The sequence below is a fragment of the Triticum aestivum genome, chromosome 4A, assembly GCF_018294505.1.
Source record: "Triticum aestivum cultivar Chinese Spring chromosome 4A, IWGSC CS RefSeq v2.1, whole genome shotgun sequence".
Classification (NCBI taxonomy): Eukaryota; Viridiplantae; Streptophyta; class Magnoliopsida; order Poales; family Poaceae; genus Triticum; species Triticum aestivum.
In genome coordinates this window covers 546,940,486-546,956,580 of record NC_057803.1, presented here as the reverse complement: position 1 = coordinate 546,956,580, position 16,095 = coordinate 546,940,486, and the positions used below count along the sequence as shown (strand labels likewise).

At 51.7% G+C, this 16,095-nt stretch overlaps 1 protein-coding gene across 1 annotated transcript; it reads left to right on the top strand.

Moving 5' to 3' along the window:
* The first annotated feature begins 202 nt into the window (after positions 1-202).
* Positions 203-1,828, top strand: LOC123082269 (vignain). The gene is made up of 4 exons (XM_044504642.1): positions 203-699; positions 802-1,034; positions 1,119-1,259; positions 1,373-1,828. The coding sequence occupies exons 1-4, from the start codon at positions 243-245 to the stop codon at positions 1,634-1,636; spliced, it is 1,095 nt and encodes a 364-aa protein (XP_044360577.1). The 5' UTR covers positions 203-242; the 3' UTR covers positions 1,637-1,828.
* The last annotated feature ends 14,267 nt before the right edge of the window (positions 1,829-16,095 follow it).

The following is a 16,095-nucleotide window of genomic DNA, read 5'->3' as shown; positions in this document are numbered from 1 at the left end:
CATTTATTCCGCGGCTTATCCCTAGCTATCCTCCAAAAGTTCATGGCTTCCTTCCCGCCACAGCTCACCTCCGTCCCATCCCATCATCTAGCCGCCATCCACCATGCAAAACCGTAACCAACTCAACTGAAGCCTCTCGATCACCCCTCCAACGTCTATATAAGCCGCGCTTCGCTCTGTATTTCTTACACCGGTCTCAGTCTCACACATACAGTAGGTTGTAAGCCAGAGCGACGGTCACGATGTGGAGGTCCATCTTGCTCGCGGCGGTGGTCGCGCTGGCGCTGGCGCCGGCGCCGGCGCTGGGGATCCCGTTCAGGGAGGAAGACCTGGCCTCGGAGGAGAGCCTGCGGGGGCTCTACGAGAGGTGGAGGAGCCACTACACGGTGTCGCGGGGGGGCCTCGGCGCCGACGCGGAGGAGCGCCGGTTCAACGTGTTCAAGGAGAACGCGCGGTACGTCCACGAGGGCAACAAGAAGGACAGGCCCTTCAGGCTGGCGCTCAACAAGTTCGCCGACATGACCACGGACGAGTTCCGGCGTACGTACGCCGGGTCCAGGGTGCGGCACCACCTCTCCCTCAGCGGCGGCCGCCGGGGCGACGGCAGCTTCAGGTACGAAGACGCCAACAACCTGCCGCCGGCGGTGGACTGGCGGCAGAAGGGCGCCGTCACCGGCATCAAGGACCAAGGGCAGTGCGGTACGTGCATACACTCATGAGTTTCTTTCTTTTCGGCCGTTGGATGTGTCAAAAACTATGTGATTCATTCTGCTGTGGGAGGCCATAAACTGTTCAAATAAGGGAGCTGCTGGGCGTTCTCGACGATCGTGGCGGTGGAGGGCATCAACAAGATCAGGACGGGGAAGCTGGTGTCGCTGTCGGAGCAGGAGCTCATGGACTGCGACAACGTCAACAACCAGGGCTGCGACGGCGGCCTCATGGACTACGCCTTCCAGTTCATCCACAAGAACGGGATCACCACCGAGTCCAACTACCCGTACCAAGGCGAGCAGGGCAGCTGCGACCAGGCAAAGGTGAGTGACAATAATCCCCGGCTTCCGGCCGTTAGCCGAGAATCTTGTCTCAAAATTTTAAAAATCGCATGCCAAATGTTGCAGGAAAAGGCTCATGCCGTGACGATCGACGGCTACGAGGACGTCCCCGCCAACGACGAGTCCGCTCTACAGAAAGCCGTCGCCGGCCAGCCCGTGTCCGTGGCAATAGACGCCAGCGGCAACGACTTCCAGTTCTACTCAGAGGTACGTGATCCGATCCAACTCCGTGCAGTTGATACACAATCACAAATGCCTTGTTCTTGTCTATGCTATGTTCAGTGATGAGTGACAACTCTGATCACCCTCAACGAACGCAGGGCGTCTTCACCGGAGAATGCAGCACGGATCTCGACCACGGCGTCGCCGCCGTCGGGTACGGCACTACCAGGGATGGCACCAAATACTGGATCGTCAAGAACTCGTGGGGAGAGGACTGGGGTGAGAAAGGCTACATCAGGATGCAGCGCGGGGTGTCGCAGGCAGAGGGGCAGTGTGGCATCGCCATGCAGGCGTCCTACCCAACGAAGTCGGCACCACATGCTAGCACAGTCAGGGACGGGTCTCATACGGATGAGCTCTAGATGACATGCATACATGCGATCATTCCGAGTGCGAGCTCTGCGTTGAGGAGAACTGAATCTCCCACTGTTGTGTTATTTACTTTATGCAAGATGTTACCATACGAATGTAATAAGCGTAAGCAAAGGGCATTATAGCAAAAGAATTGCAACTAATTTGTCAAATGATTCAATGAAATTCAAGATTGGGTTGTATTCAGATATTTCCCTGAACCAACACCTGCTGGTTTTCCCCTGAATAGATCGATTGAGCAAGGTGACCATGTCGGGCGAGGGCGAGCTAGGCGATGAAAGCGAATAGTACTAAGAGCATCTCCAACAAACGCCGGTCGCGCCGCGCGCAAAAAATAAATATGCCGCACGCGCATCGTCTGATTTGGCACGGCGCGCAGTGCTAGCTCCAGCAGCCACGTTAAAATGCAGAGCGCGCGTGCCGCTCCAGCAGCGCGCAAAAATACAGCGCGCGCGACTCGCACAAACAACATATGCATTCGAAAACAGAAGCAAAAAGATCAAAACAAACAAAAATAAATAGTTCAATTTCGTTTATTACAACTTAAACAAACAGTTTATCGTTCAATACAACAAATAGTGCAATTAAACACAACAAATAGTTCAATAATACAATAACGAACGCACAAATCATGATGCTCTTTGCCGTCCATTCCATGCCCACCACTCCTCAATGAGATCCTTCTGAAGATCATTATGCGCCGCGGGACGTCGAATGGCATGATAGGAGGCAACAAAACGGGCAACCCTTTCAGCCCTCCGTCGCACTCGCGCGTGATATCCCAAGAGCTCATACTGAGAGTAGTCTACATCTTGGCCACGCTCATTCTCGATTGTAACGCCCGAATAATTATGCTACAGTAAAACTCTCCTAATGATGCCATGTCATCTGTGATTACTGTTGCTAAACTTTCGTTAGTTCAAACCGATTCAAAAAAATGGCAAACAACAAAAGTTTTTAAAAGTTGAAACAAAAATGTTCGGTTAGTGCCAAATATTGCACTGGTATTTATGGTGTAGTAAACACAATTTTACAATATACTTAAATGCCCTAAATTAAATAAAACAGAAAAGGAAAATAAATAAAAGAAAGAAATTACAAAAAACAAAAAAGGAAGCCCCCCTGGACCAGGCGGCCCAGCTCACAGGCCGGCCGGCCCACCTGGCCCATAGCCATCAGCCGGCCCAACCCCCCTGCCTCGTCTCCCTTCTCTGTTCCCCCGACCCGGGTCGGAACAGGGGCGAGTCCCCGCCCGACCGCCTCGCTGGCACCAACGCCGGGAGGAGATAAGGCCGCCACGCCCTCGCCTCCTCGATCCCTCCTCCCACTCGCCCCGCTCTCTCCCTCGGTTCATGTGCCCTCCCACCAGATCCTCCTCGCCCAGATCCACCACGGCCACCATCAACGTGCTCTCCGCCGTCCCCTTCACCTAGGACCGCGCCAAGGGCTCCGTTGCCAACCTCTCCTTCACCCACGACCAGCCCCTCGAGCTCGGTGCCCCTGCATCGACTCCGACGCCAACTTCTTCTTCCTCGGCAGCCACCGGCGTTCCTCTGCGATTCCGGCGCCCTGCTGCTCCTAACCTTCCAACGAGCCACCGTGTGCTCCTACGTAAGCTCCTCGACCTTTCCCCTATGCTAGCGCCATCGATCTCGCCCCCTAGTTGCCGTCGCCATTGGTGCTGCCCCGCCGCCATGGTGAAGCTCGTCGCAGTGGCCACCGTTGCCGCAGCTCGCGTTCGAGCTCGTCGTCGAGCTCGTGAGGTTCCCAGGAGCCCAACGCGCGCGCACGCGAGCCTTCCCGTGCCCCCTAGCGCAGTGCTCGTCGAGAACCCGAACGCGTCGTCGCACGCGCTCGTCGCCGGCACCCATCCGGTGACCCTTTTGGTCCCTGGCTTGTGCAGTTGTGCTCGCATGCGCACGCAGGCCTCGCCCCGCCCTTCTGTTTGCCAAATAGCGCGCCGCATCGCCCATCCCTCTCACGGCCGAACTCCGGCGTCCGCCTCTCTGTTCGCCGTCGCCGCTCCGGTGCGTCTCCGGCCACACCACTAGATGCGGCTCACTGCACTCTTTCGAACGCCACCTCCTGCGCTCGAAACGGACCACCACCGCGGATTTCCGGCCACCTCCCGAGCCGCGCCACCGCGTTTTGCCTCGTCGGCGTCGTTCCGGCGCCGTCCGCCGACGTGGCTAGGCGGGCCCCACCCCTGGGTCGCTGCCTGTGGGCCTGGGGGCCCCAACTGGCCATGTTGACCGAAGTCAACTTCGCTGACGTGGCAGCTACTGCCACTGACATGCGGGCCCCATGCCATAAAACAAATAAAAACAAATATATAAACTGCTAATTAATCAAGTTAATTAACTAAAACCTAATTAGACACTGACTGCTAGGGCCCACCCACTAATTAACCTATTTAGTTAGTCTAAACCACCCTATTATTGCCCCCTGACAATGACATGTGGGTCCCACTGGACCCACCTGTCTGGTTTGACTGGTCAACCGACCAGTTGACCTGCTGACATCACTCTGATGTCATGCCTATGTCATCATTCACTGTTTTGGATAATGTTAGAATTAAATAACTAATTAAAATCAGAAAATGATTTAAATCTTTAGAAAATCATATCTTTTAATCCGTAACTCGGATGAAAATACTTTATACATGAAAGTTGCTCAGAACGACGAGACGAATACGGTTACGCAGCCCATTCATCCGTCACGCATCCCTAGCATAGCGAACACACAACTTTCCCCCTCCGATTCATCTGTCCGAAAACGCAAAACACCGGGGATATTTTCCCGGATGTTTCCCCCCTTCACTGGTATCACCTCATACCACGTTAGGGCACCCCTAGCACCGCTACTTGCCATGTCATGCATCGCCATGCATTTGTTTGCATTATATTTATTGTTTCTTCCCCCTCTTCTCTCGCTAGACACCGAGACCGACGCCGCTGCTACCCAGTACGACTACGGAGTTGACGACCCCTCTCTCTTGCCAGAGCAACCAGGCAAGCCCCCCCTTGATCACCAGATATCGCCTACTCTACTCTCTATACTTCTTGCATTAGAGTAGTGTAGCATGTTACTGCTTTCCGTAAATCCTATCCTGATGCATAGCCTGTCCTTCCTACTACTGTTGTTACCTTTACCTGCAATCCTAATGCTTAGTATAGGATGCTAGTTTATCATCAGTGGCCCTACATTCTTGTCCATCTGCCATGCTATACTATCGGGCCGTGATCACTCGGGAGGTGATCACGGGTATTTGCTATATACTTTATACATGATACATGTGATGACTAAAAGACGGGTCGGCTCATAGGAGTAGCCGCGAGTGGATCTTTGTGGCGAAGCGACAGGGTAGGTTGAGACCACCTAGGAGAGAGGTGGGCCTGTCCCTGGTCGGCGTTCGCGGTTATTTCAAGATAACTTGTTTAACGAGATCTTGGTATTTGATCTGAGTCTGGCCACTGGCCTATACGCACTAACCATCTACGTGGGGACAGTTATGAGCACTCGATGTTGTGGTATCAACCGAAGCCTTCGTGACGTCAGCGACTGAGTGGCGCGCACCGGGTTGGACTGGAACGCCTACTCTTGTATAAGGGAGGCTAGGTCTGCTCACCGGCCGTGTTCGCAACGTGCAGGTGTGCAAAGGGCGATGGGCCCAGACCCCTGCGCCATAGGATTTAGACCGGCGTGCTGACCTCTCTGTTGTGCCTAGGTAGGGCTGCGACGTGTTGATCTTCCGAGGCCGGGCATGACCCAGGAAAGTGTGCCCGGCCAAATGGGATCGAGCGTGTTGGGTTATGTGGTGCACCCCTTCAAGGAAGTTAATCTATTCGAATAGTCGTGATCTTCGGTAACGGGACGACTTGGAGTTGTACCTTGACCTTATGACAACTAGAACCGGATACTTAATAAAACACACCCTTCCAAGTGCCAGATACAACCCGGTGATCGCTCTCTCATAGGGCGACGAGGGGAGGATCATCGGTTAGGGTTATGCTATGTGATGTTACTTGGTGAACTTACCATCTACTCTCTTCTCCTGCTGCAAGATGGAGGTTACCAGAAGCGTAGTCTTTGATAGGACTAGCTATCCCCCTCTTATTCCGGCATTCTGCAGTTCAGTCCACATATGATAGCCTTATTCCATTTGATACCAATGCATACATATGTAGTGTAGCTCCTTGCTTGCGAGTACTTTGGATGAGTACTCATGGTTGCTTTGCTCCCCCTTTTCCCCCTTTCTATTCTCGATTGTTGTGACCAGACGTTGGAGCCCAGGAGCCAGACGCCACCATCGACGAAGACTACTACTACTCAGGAGGTGCCTACTACTACGTGCAGCCCGCTGACGACGACCAGGAGTAGTTTAGGAGGATCCCAGGCAGGAGGCCTGCGCCTCTTTCGATCTGTATCCCAGTTTGTGCTAGCCTTCTTAAGGCAAACTTGTTTAACTTATGTCTGTACTCAGATATTGTTGCTTTCGCTGACTCGTCTATGATCGAGCTCTTGTATTCAAGCCCTCGAGGCCCCTGGCTTGTAATATGATGCTTGTATGACTTATTTTATTTGTAGAGTTGTATTGTGATATCTTCCTGTGAGTCCCTGATCTTGATCGTACACGTTTGCGTGTATGATTAGTGTATGATTGAATCGGGGGCGTCACAAGTTGGTATCAGAGCCGACTGCCTGTAGGAATCCCCCTTCCACACTCCTTGGCCGAAGTTGAGTCTAGACATTACAAAAACTTTTACTAACATGGTTGTGTGCCTTACGGGCCCACGTCGCCATCTGGGTGGTATTAGGATCTTTTACTCCTCGATCCTTACTCTAGGACTCTGAACTCTCTCCTACTGGGGTTAAACGATTTTACTAACTATAATATTAGGATCCCGTGACCACGTTCACCCCAAAGTTGGATAAGCCCTAGTTATTCTTTAGAGTAGTATTTGAACATTATCCACATTGTCATTTGACTCCTGTGAAACATCTTTGTTTTCAGATGGAACCCACGAGGCAGGTCGTGCGCCACACGACGGCCATTGGTGCCTCAGGATCACCTGCTGTGTTGGTTGAGATGATGACCTATCTGGGTTATCGCTGGCACCCTGAGTACACCGTCTATGAGGAGTATCAGGACTTCAACCAGGAGCAGTACCGTGCCATCGTCCACCTCTACTCTCGGGAGTATGACTCCACTACCGTGCTGCACACTGCTCATGGTGTTGGAGTGACTATCGATATGGCGGTCCATGATGCTGCTTATGCTGCTCTGACACGTCTTCGTGGAGAGTATCAGAAGTTGGACACCTCCCCCTTCAGGCACATTGCTATCGCATCCGATGTTGGTGCGGAGGGTTACTACACTGCGGCCTACTCCACTGTCACCCGAGAGCCCTTCTACCATCAGAACCTGGTTCTGCATGCTGATGGGCTGGATAGAGCTAACCAAGCTCTTCGCCACGAGTTGTACACCACCCGTCAGCACCTGTATTGTGCTCTGACGCTGTTGCACCCCTCTGTCCGATCTGGTGATCTGTCGCGTTATGCGATCTACCCTGCTAGGACCGTGATGCCCCAGGGCGTCGGCTGGCCAGATGTGGGAGGCTACTCTCCCGCGCTTGGTCCTCTCCTTCCACCCGCGCATCGGGTTCCGCACTAGAGTATCCGCGGACCCCAGGCTACTCGCGTAGAGGTCTTCCCTTCGCATCACTACCAGCTGTCGGGCTACACCTACCTCCGCAGTACCGCGTGGGACTGATGTAGACTTGCTTGTTAGTGTTAGATGCATTTGCCGTGAGCCTGCGTGCCGCCTATGATGTCTTAGTCTATGTACTGAACTCTATGCATGATCTCTTTTGTAAGATATGTCGACTACTATGTACTATCTATCGTGCTACTTTCGTTGTGCATGTTTCATCATGAATGATTCTTGTCTTTGCAAATTTCTCAATGCTGAACTACCCCTGTTATATATTAGCAGGATGGTTAGACCAGGTGGTCATGGTCGTGGTGGCAACGCCCCACCACCGCCTGAGTACATGGCTGGGATGATGCAACAGTTTGAGCTGAATCGCCAGTTCATGGAGAATATTATGGCTCAGTTTCCTCGCCCCAATATGAACCAGCAGCCAACCCAAGTGACTCTGCAGGATTTCATGCGCCTCAACCCAACCGTGTACCGCAGCTCAACTCAGCCTCTGGATGCTGATGACTGGCTCCGTGACATCACCTATGAGATGGAGTCTGCTGATGTAGCCCCTGCCAGCTATGTCACCTTTGCTTCCTTCTTCTTGAAAGGACCCGCAGCTCAATGGTGGGACAGCCACAGGCGTACTCTGCCAGCTGGAACAATCATCACCTGGCCAGACTTCCAAGCTTCCTTCCGTGCTCACTTCATTCCTCAGGGAGTCATGGACCGGAAGAAGCATGAGTTCCGCAACCTCACCCAAGGCAACAAAACTGTGGAAGCTTATCAGTGGGAGTTTCTGGACTTGTCCCGCTATGCTGAAGAGGACATTGCAACTGATGCACGCAGACAGGAGAAGTTCCGTGATGGCCTTCAAGCTGACATCAAGCTCGCACTTCTAGTGCATGACTTTGCTGATTTCGCCACCCTGGTGAATAAGGCCATCAATGTTGAAACTGGTCTACAGGAATACCAGGGCTCTCACAGGCGCAACCGTGACACGGGCTCATCTCCGGGCCCGTCCTCGCAGAAGCGTAAGATATGGATTCCCAACAGCATGTACCAGCCAACTGCACCTGCCCCAAGGCAGTCCTATGCTGCACCTCGTCTGCCTGCTCCACCAACTAGGCAGCCAAGACTTCCAGCTCCACCACCACAAGCTCCTGTTCCCACTCCCAATAATGGTCTGTGCTTCAGGTGTGGTCAACCAGGACACCGTGCTAGGGAATGCAACTAGAACCAGAATCAACTGGCCCTCCCAGCAACTGGTCGTGGAAGCAACCATCCCCACAATAACAATGCCAAGTCTTATGGTCGTGTTCATGCCAACCAAGTTGATCTCAATCAAGTTCTAGACCAGCCTGCTACCGTGATGGGTACACTCCTCGTAAATTCAGTACCAGCATCTATTTTATTTGATACAGGAGCATCACACTCATTTATATCAGCTGAGTTTGCATTCATGCATGGCATTAAATACGAAGAGATGAACACAGCGATTGTGGTACACACTCCTGCCGGCCAGTGTCAAACCTCTATGGTTAGTCACAACGTTCCCATTGAAATTGAAGGACTGTAATTCCTTACCTCTCCCATCATACTGAAGTCCTGTATCATCGACCTCATTCCGGGAATGGATTGGTTGAAAGCGCATACTTCTTCTATAGTTTGCGCCACTAAGATCGTCCATCTGCTACACCCTTCTGATGAAATAATTGCTTATCAAAGTCATCTAGTTCAGAACGCCGAGGCACGTCTTTATGCCTTGAATGCGTTGAACGCTGCACCACTCGAGGGTATTGAAAACATTCCCGTCGTTCGTAAATTCCAAGACGTCTTCCTAGAAGAACTTCCAGGGATTCCCCCTGCTAGAGCTGTCGAATTCATCATCGACTTGAAACCCGACACCACCCCTATAGCTAAACGACCCTACAAGATGCCGCCGCATGAACTCATTGAGCTTAAGGAGGAAATTGACAAATCTCTTGTCAAAGGTTTCATTCGCCCAAGTTGCTCTCCTTGGGGAGCACCTTCCCTCTTTGTTAAGAAGAAGGATGGGACAAACCGATTAGTCCAAGACTACCGTCCTATAAACCAAGCTACCATTCAGAATAAATATCCTCTTCCTCGGATCAATGATCTTTATGATCAACTGGCTGGCTCATCAGTGTTCTCCAAACTCGACTTGAGGTTGGGTTACCACCAGATCCGTGTTCATGAAGAGGATATCCGAAAGACCGCCTTTGTGACTCGGTATGGATCATACGAGTACACCGTCATGTCATTCGGCTTAACGAATGCTCCAGCCACCTTCTCTCGTCTGATGAACTATATATTCATGGATTACCTCGACAAGTTCGTCGTGGTTTATTTGGACGATATCCTTGTATTTTCCAAGAACAAGGAAGAACATGCTGAACATCTTCGTCTTGTGCTGGAAAAGCTTCGAGAGCATCAACTGTATGCTAAGTATTCCAAGTGTGAATTCTGGCTCCCCGAAGTAACCTATCTTGGGCATGTCATCTCCAAGGATGGTATTGCCGTCAACCCTGAACGAGTTCAGGCTATTCTCGATTGGACTCCTCCGAAGAATGTCAAGCAAGTCCGAAGTTTTCTCGGTCTCGCCAGCTATTGCCGTCGATTCGTCGAGAACTTCTCCAAGATTGCCAGGCCTCTGACTAATCTGTTGCATAAGGGTGTCAAGTTCGAATGGACAGACAAGTGTCAGGAAAGTTTCCAGGCGCTCAAAGACAAGTTGACTTCTGCCCCAGTGCTTGCTCCACCTGATACTAAGAAGGACTTCGTCATTTACTGCGACGCTTCCCGTCAAGGATTAGGCTGTGTCCTAATGCAAGAGCGCAGAGTGATTGCTTATGCCTCTCGTCAACTGCGCCCTCACGAAGAAAACTACCCAGTTCACGACCTCGAGCTTGCTGCTGTCATTCATGCACTGAAGCAGTGGCGACATTACCTTCTCGGTAATCGTTGCGAGATCTTCACCGACCACCAAAGTCTGAAGTATCTGTTTACTCAGCCAGATCTGAACCTCCGTCAGCAGAGATGGATGGAGACTGTTGCAGACTTTGACGTGGGTATATCCTATACCCCCGACAAGGCTAATGTAATGGCTGATGCCTTGAGCCGCAAGTCTTACTGCAATCACCTCCAGGTTCACAAAGTTCAGCCCTCGCTTGTCGAAGAATTTAGAAAGCTGAACCTTCATATTGTTCCTCCTGGAGCACTCGCTCCCCCTCCCCTAGAGTTCCGAAAGATGAATCTTCTTGTTGTTACTAAGGGTTCTCTAAATACCCTGGCTGTCGTACCAGATCTCGTAGCTGGTATAAAGACTATTCAAGGTTATGACTCTGAAGTCCATAAGATTAAACGCCATCTAGCAGAAGGAAAGCCCTCGTTCTTCACTATCGCCGATGATGGCGCCCTGTACTTCAAAGGCCGCCTAGTGGTACCATGTTTGAATAAAAACCTGGATAAGACTAAAAGGGTTATGAAAGAAGCTCATGATACGCCTCTGTCTATTCATCCTGGTAGTACAAAGATGTACCAAGACATCCGTCAAAGATTCTGGTGGTCTAATATGAAGCAGGATATTGCTCGTTATGTTGCTGAGTGTGACGTTTGCCGCCGTATCAAAGCAGAGCATCAAAGGCCTGCTGGAACTCTGCAACCTATCTCTATTCCTGAATGGAAATGGGACCATGTTGAAATGGACTTCGTCACTGGATTTCCCAAATCGCAGAAAGGTAATGATGCTATTCTTGTCGTCATTGACCGGCTTTCTAAAGTTGCACATTTTCTGGCGGTCAAAGAGACAATCACTGCTAGTCAGCTTGCTACTCTCTACATGTCCAGAATTGTTTCACTTCACGGTATTCCACTGGTTATCAGTTCAGACCGTGGCAGCTTATTCACTTCAAGATTTTGGGCAAGTTTCCAAGAAGCTATGGGAACTCATCTGTCGTTCAGTACGGCGTTTCATCCTCAGTCGCAAGGACAGGTTGAACGTGTCAACCAAGTTCTCGAAGACATGCTTCGAGCTTGTGTAATTTCCTTCGGCAAGAAATGGGAGGAATCTCTTCCATATGCCGAGTTCTCTTATAATAATAGCTATCAAGCTAGTCTGAAGATGTCCCCCTTCGAAGTGCTATATGGACGAAAGTGTCGAACCCCTCTGAACTGGTCAAAAACTGGGGAACGTCCACTCTTCGGTCCAGATATTATCCAACAGGCCGAAGAACAAGTTCGCATTATTCGCGAGAATCTCAAGACTGCTCAGTCACGTCAGAAAAGTCAGTATGACCGTCATCACAAAGACATGGTCTATCAACCTGGCGAAAAGGCTTATCTTCGAGTTACACCAATGAAGGGTGCTCACCGCTACGGGATCAAGGGCAAGCTAGCTCCTCGCTATATCGGTCCCTTCACTATTCTCGAAAGGCGTGGAAAAGTGGCATATCAACTGGAGCTTCCTCCGAACCTTTCTCAGGTTCACGATGTGTTCCATGTGTCACAACTCCGCCGTTGCTTCAAGGATCCAATCCGAGCAGTGGATCATGAAGTGCTCGAATTGCAACAGGACCTCTCCTATAAAGAGCATCGGTCCGCATTCTCGACCAAGCTGAACGCCGCACACGTCAGAAGGCGATCAAGTTCCTCAAAGTCCAGTGGTCGAATCACTCTGAAGACGAAGCCACTTGGGAACGCGAGGACCGCCTGCGTGATGAATACCCCGCACTGTTTCCTTCTACCTCCTAAAATCTCGGGACGAGATTTCTTGTAGTGGAGGAGATTTGTAACGCCCGGATAATTCGGCTACAGTAAAACTCTCCTAATGATGCCATGTCATCTGTGATTACTGTTGCTAAACTTTCGTTAGTTCAAACCGATTCAAAAATCAATTCAGAAAAATGGCAAACAACAAAAGTTTTTAAAAGTTGAAACAAAAATGTTTGGTCAGTGCCAAATATTGCACTGGTATTTATGGTGTAGTAAACACAATTTTACAATATACTTAAATGCCCTAAATTAAATAAAACAGAAAAGGAAAATGAATAAAAGAAAGAAATTACAAAAAACAAAAAAAGGAAGCCCCCTGGACCAGGCGGCCCAGCTCACAGGCCGGCCGGCCCACCTGGCCCATAGCCATCAGCCGGACCAACCCCCCTGCCTCGTCTCCCTTCTCTGTTCCCCCGACCCGGGTCGGAACAGGGGCGAGTCCTCGCCCGATCGCCTCGCCGGCACCGACGCCGGGAGGAGATAAGGCCGCCACGCCCTCACCTCCTTGATCCCTCCTCCCACTCGCCCCGCTCTCTCCCTCGGTTCATGTGCCCTCCCACCAGATCCTCCTCGCCCAGATCCACCACGGCCACCACCGCAGTCGCCATGGCCGACACCGTCAACGCGCTCTCCGCCGTCCCCTTCACCTAGGACCGCGCCAAGGGCTCCGTCGCCAACCTCTCCTTCGCCCACGACCAGCCCCTCGAGCTCGGCGCCCCTGCATCGACTCCGACGCCATCTTCTTCTTCCTCGGCAGCCACCGGCGTTCCTCTGCGATTCCGGCGCCCTGCTGCTCCTAACCTTCCAACGAGCCACCGTGTGCTCCTACGTAAGCTCCCCGACCTTTCCCCTGTGCTAGCGCCGTCGATCTCGCCCCCCTAGTTGCCGTCGCCATTGGTGCTGCCCTGCCGCCATGGTGAAGCTCATCGCAGTGGCCACCGTTGCCGCAGCTCGCGTCCGAGCTCGTCGTCGAGCTCGTGAGGTTCCCAAGAGCCCAACGCAAGCGCGCGCGAGCATTCCGTGCCCCCTAGCGCCGTGCTCGTCGAGAACCCGAATGCGTCGTCGCATGCGCTCGTCGCCGATAGCCGTCCGGTGACCCTTTTGGTCCCGGGCTTGTGCAGTTGTGCTCGCATGCGCACGTAGGCCTCGCCCCGCCCTTCTGTTTGCCAAATAGTGTGCCGCATCGCCCATCCCTCTCACGGTCGAACTCCGGCGTCCGCCTCTCTGTTCGCCGTTGTCGCTCCGGTGTGTCTCCGGCCACACCACCGCCACCACTAGATGCGGCTCACCGCACTCATTCGAATGCTACCTCCCGCGCTCGAAACGGACCACCACCGCGGATTTCCGGCCACCTCCCGAGCCGCGCCGCCGCATTTTGCCTCGTCGGTGTCGTTCGGGCGCCGTCCGCCGACGTGGCTAGGCGGGCCCCACCCTTGGGTCGCTGCCTGTGGGCTTGGGGGCCCCAACTGGCCATGTTGACCGAAGTCAACTTCGCTGACGTGGCAGCTACTGCCACTGACATGCGGGCCCCATGCCATAAAACAAATAAAAACAAATATATAAACTGCTAATTAATCAAGTTAATTAACTAAAACCTAATTAGACACTGACTGCTAGGGCCCACCCACTAATTAACCTATTTAATTAGTCTAAACATCCCCTATTATTGCCCCCTGACAATGACATGTGGGTCCCACTGGACCCACCTGTCTGGTTTGACTGGTCAACCGAGAAGTAGACCTGCTGACATCACTCTGATGTCATGCCTGCGTCATCATTCACTGTTTTGGATAATGTTAGAATTAAATAACTAATTAAAATCAGAAAATGATTTAATCTTTAGAAAATCATATCTTTTAATCCGTAACTCGGATGAAAATACTTTATACATGAAAGTTGCTCAGAAGACGAGACGAATCCGATTACGCAGCCCGTTCGTCCGCCACGCATCCATAGCATAGCGAACACGCAACTTTCCCCCTCTGATTCATCTGTCTGAAAACACAAAACAGCAGGGATATTTTCCCGGATGTTTCCCCCCTTCACCGGTGTCACACCCTAGCTAGTTCAAGAATTAGAGTGTGCATCATGTTTAAATTCCTCTTAAATTTGAAATGGGGAAGGCAGAAACCCCCAACACCCCCTGGAAACAACTAGGGTTTACTAAAATTATTTTCAATGAACCTGAAATGCCCTTCTAAAAAGTTCACCCTCTTTGTCTTGGGTTAGAACCTCTGGCAAAATTGGTGCACAATTTTCTAGGTCAACAGAAGGTCATTGAATTAAATCATAAGTATTTGAATTTGGGTATTTAAATGCTATAAAATAATTTAAATGCTCAAATAATTCTGGAAATAAATGTTTGCTGTTGGATATATTCTAACCAGAGCCCACAATTATTTTTAGGATTTTTGGAAACGTTTTAGTATTTTTAATAAAGCCCAACAGTTGCAGTTAAATAGAAAAACAGAAACAATAAGAAAAAAGAGAGAGAGAGGGAAGCCACCTGGGCCTTACCAGTGCTGGCCCAGCCCACCTGGCTCGGCTCAGCCGACTGGGTTGCCAGTCATCGTCCTCCTCCCGCCAGAAGGACGAGGAGCGCGTGGCCGGCGCCCACGGCCACACGCCGACCACCTCCTGCTTCTGCCGATGCCCTGGAGACGTCCAGGGATGCCACGCGACCCCCACGTCCCCCTCTCATCCTCCCTCACTCTCCCCCTCATCTCCCTCACCCTCTCCCGCGATGGCCAAGCGCGAGCCTCGCCGCCGTTCGCTGTAGATGCCACCAGAGCCACCCCCTCGCCCCTCCAACGAGCCCAATAGCTCTGCCTCGTCGCCCTGGACCTCTCCGCTGACCCACGCGACTCCAAACGCCGCCGAACGCCATCTTCGCCCTCGTCTTCAACCTCGGGCACCCGATCCATCTCCGGTTGATTCGCCGCTGCCAGGACCTCCCCGAGCTCGCTGACCCCCTCTCTGACCCCGCTGTGAGCTCCTCTTCCTCTTCCCCTAGCTCCCGTGATCATTTAGCCTCTGTAGTCGCCACTTCCACCGCACCCAAAAGCTCCCCGCCGCCGGCCATGGCGCCGTCGTGGCTAGAGCCATAGTGGCTCGAAGCCAATCTCACCGTTGTGCTCAGTGCAGCACCAGGAGCCCGTAGCCACCACCAGCTCCTTCTCCCGTGCACCATAGCGTCGAACCCAACCCCGTCCGAACTCCGGCCGCTGCCACGAGCTCGATTCCGGCGAGCTCGCTCCACCCCAGCTCCTCCCACTTGCCCAACTAGATGCGCGCGAGCCCCAGCTACGCGTAGGACCAAACCGCGGTCGATTTGGTCGCCTACGGGCGATTTCCGAAGCCCTCCGCCGTCTCGGCCTTGCCGGCGACTCAACACCGGCGGGATTAGCCCCGCTGACCAGGGGTTTGACCCCAGTTTGACTCCCCTGAGTCAATGACAAGTGGGCCCCCTCTGCTAACTAAATCAAATTAGTCTTAACTAAAAATAATTAGTTAATTTAACTACTGACACGCGGGACCCACCAGTAAGGTTTGACCTGGACGTCCCCGTTGACCACTGACGTCACCCTGACGTAATGCTGATGTAGTAATTAAATTACTGGAATTATTCTTATACAGGAAATTCCAGAAAATAGTTAAAACTTTTAAAAATCATAGAAAATCAACCATAGCTCCAAATGTAAAGATTTATATATGAAAAATGATCAGAAAAATTCAATCTATCCATCTGTAATGGTTTCATGCATGAAAAAACAAGTTAACCTTGCTGTTTAAGCAGAATAAGGTAATGCACTAATGTGGCTATGTTAAATGAACTAACATTTGAACCTTTGGTTCAAATAAGCACATTCCTTTCTGTTATAGCTTGCATTAGGCCAAGACACATTCATATTGCCATGTCATAGCATGCATCATATTGTTGCATATCGTCATGTG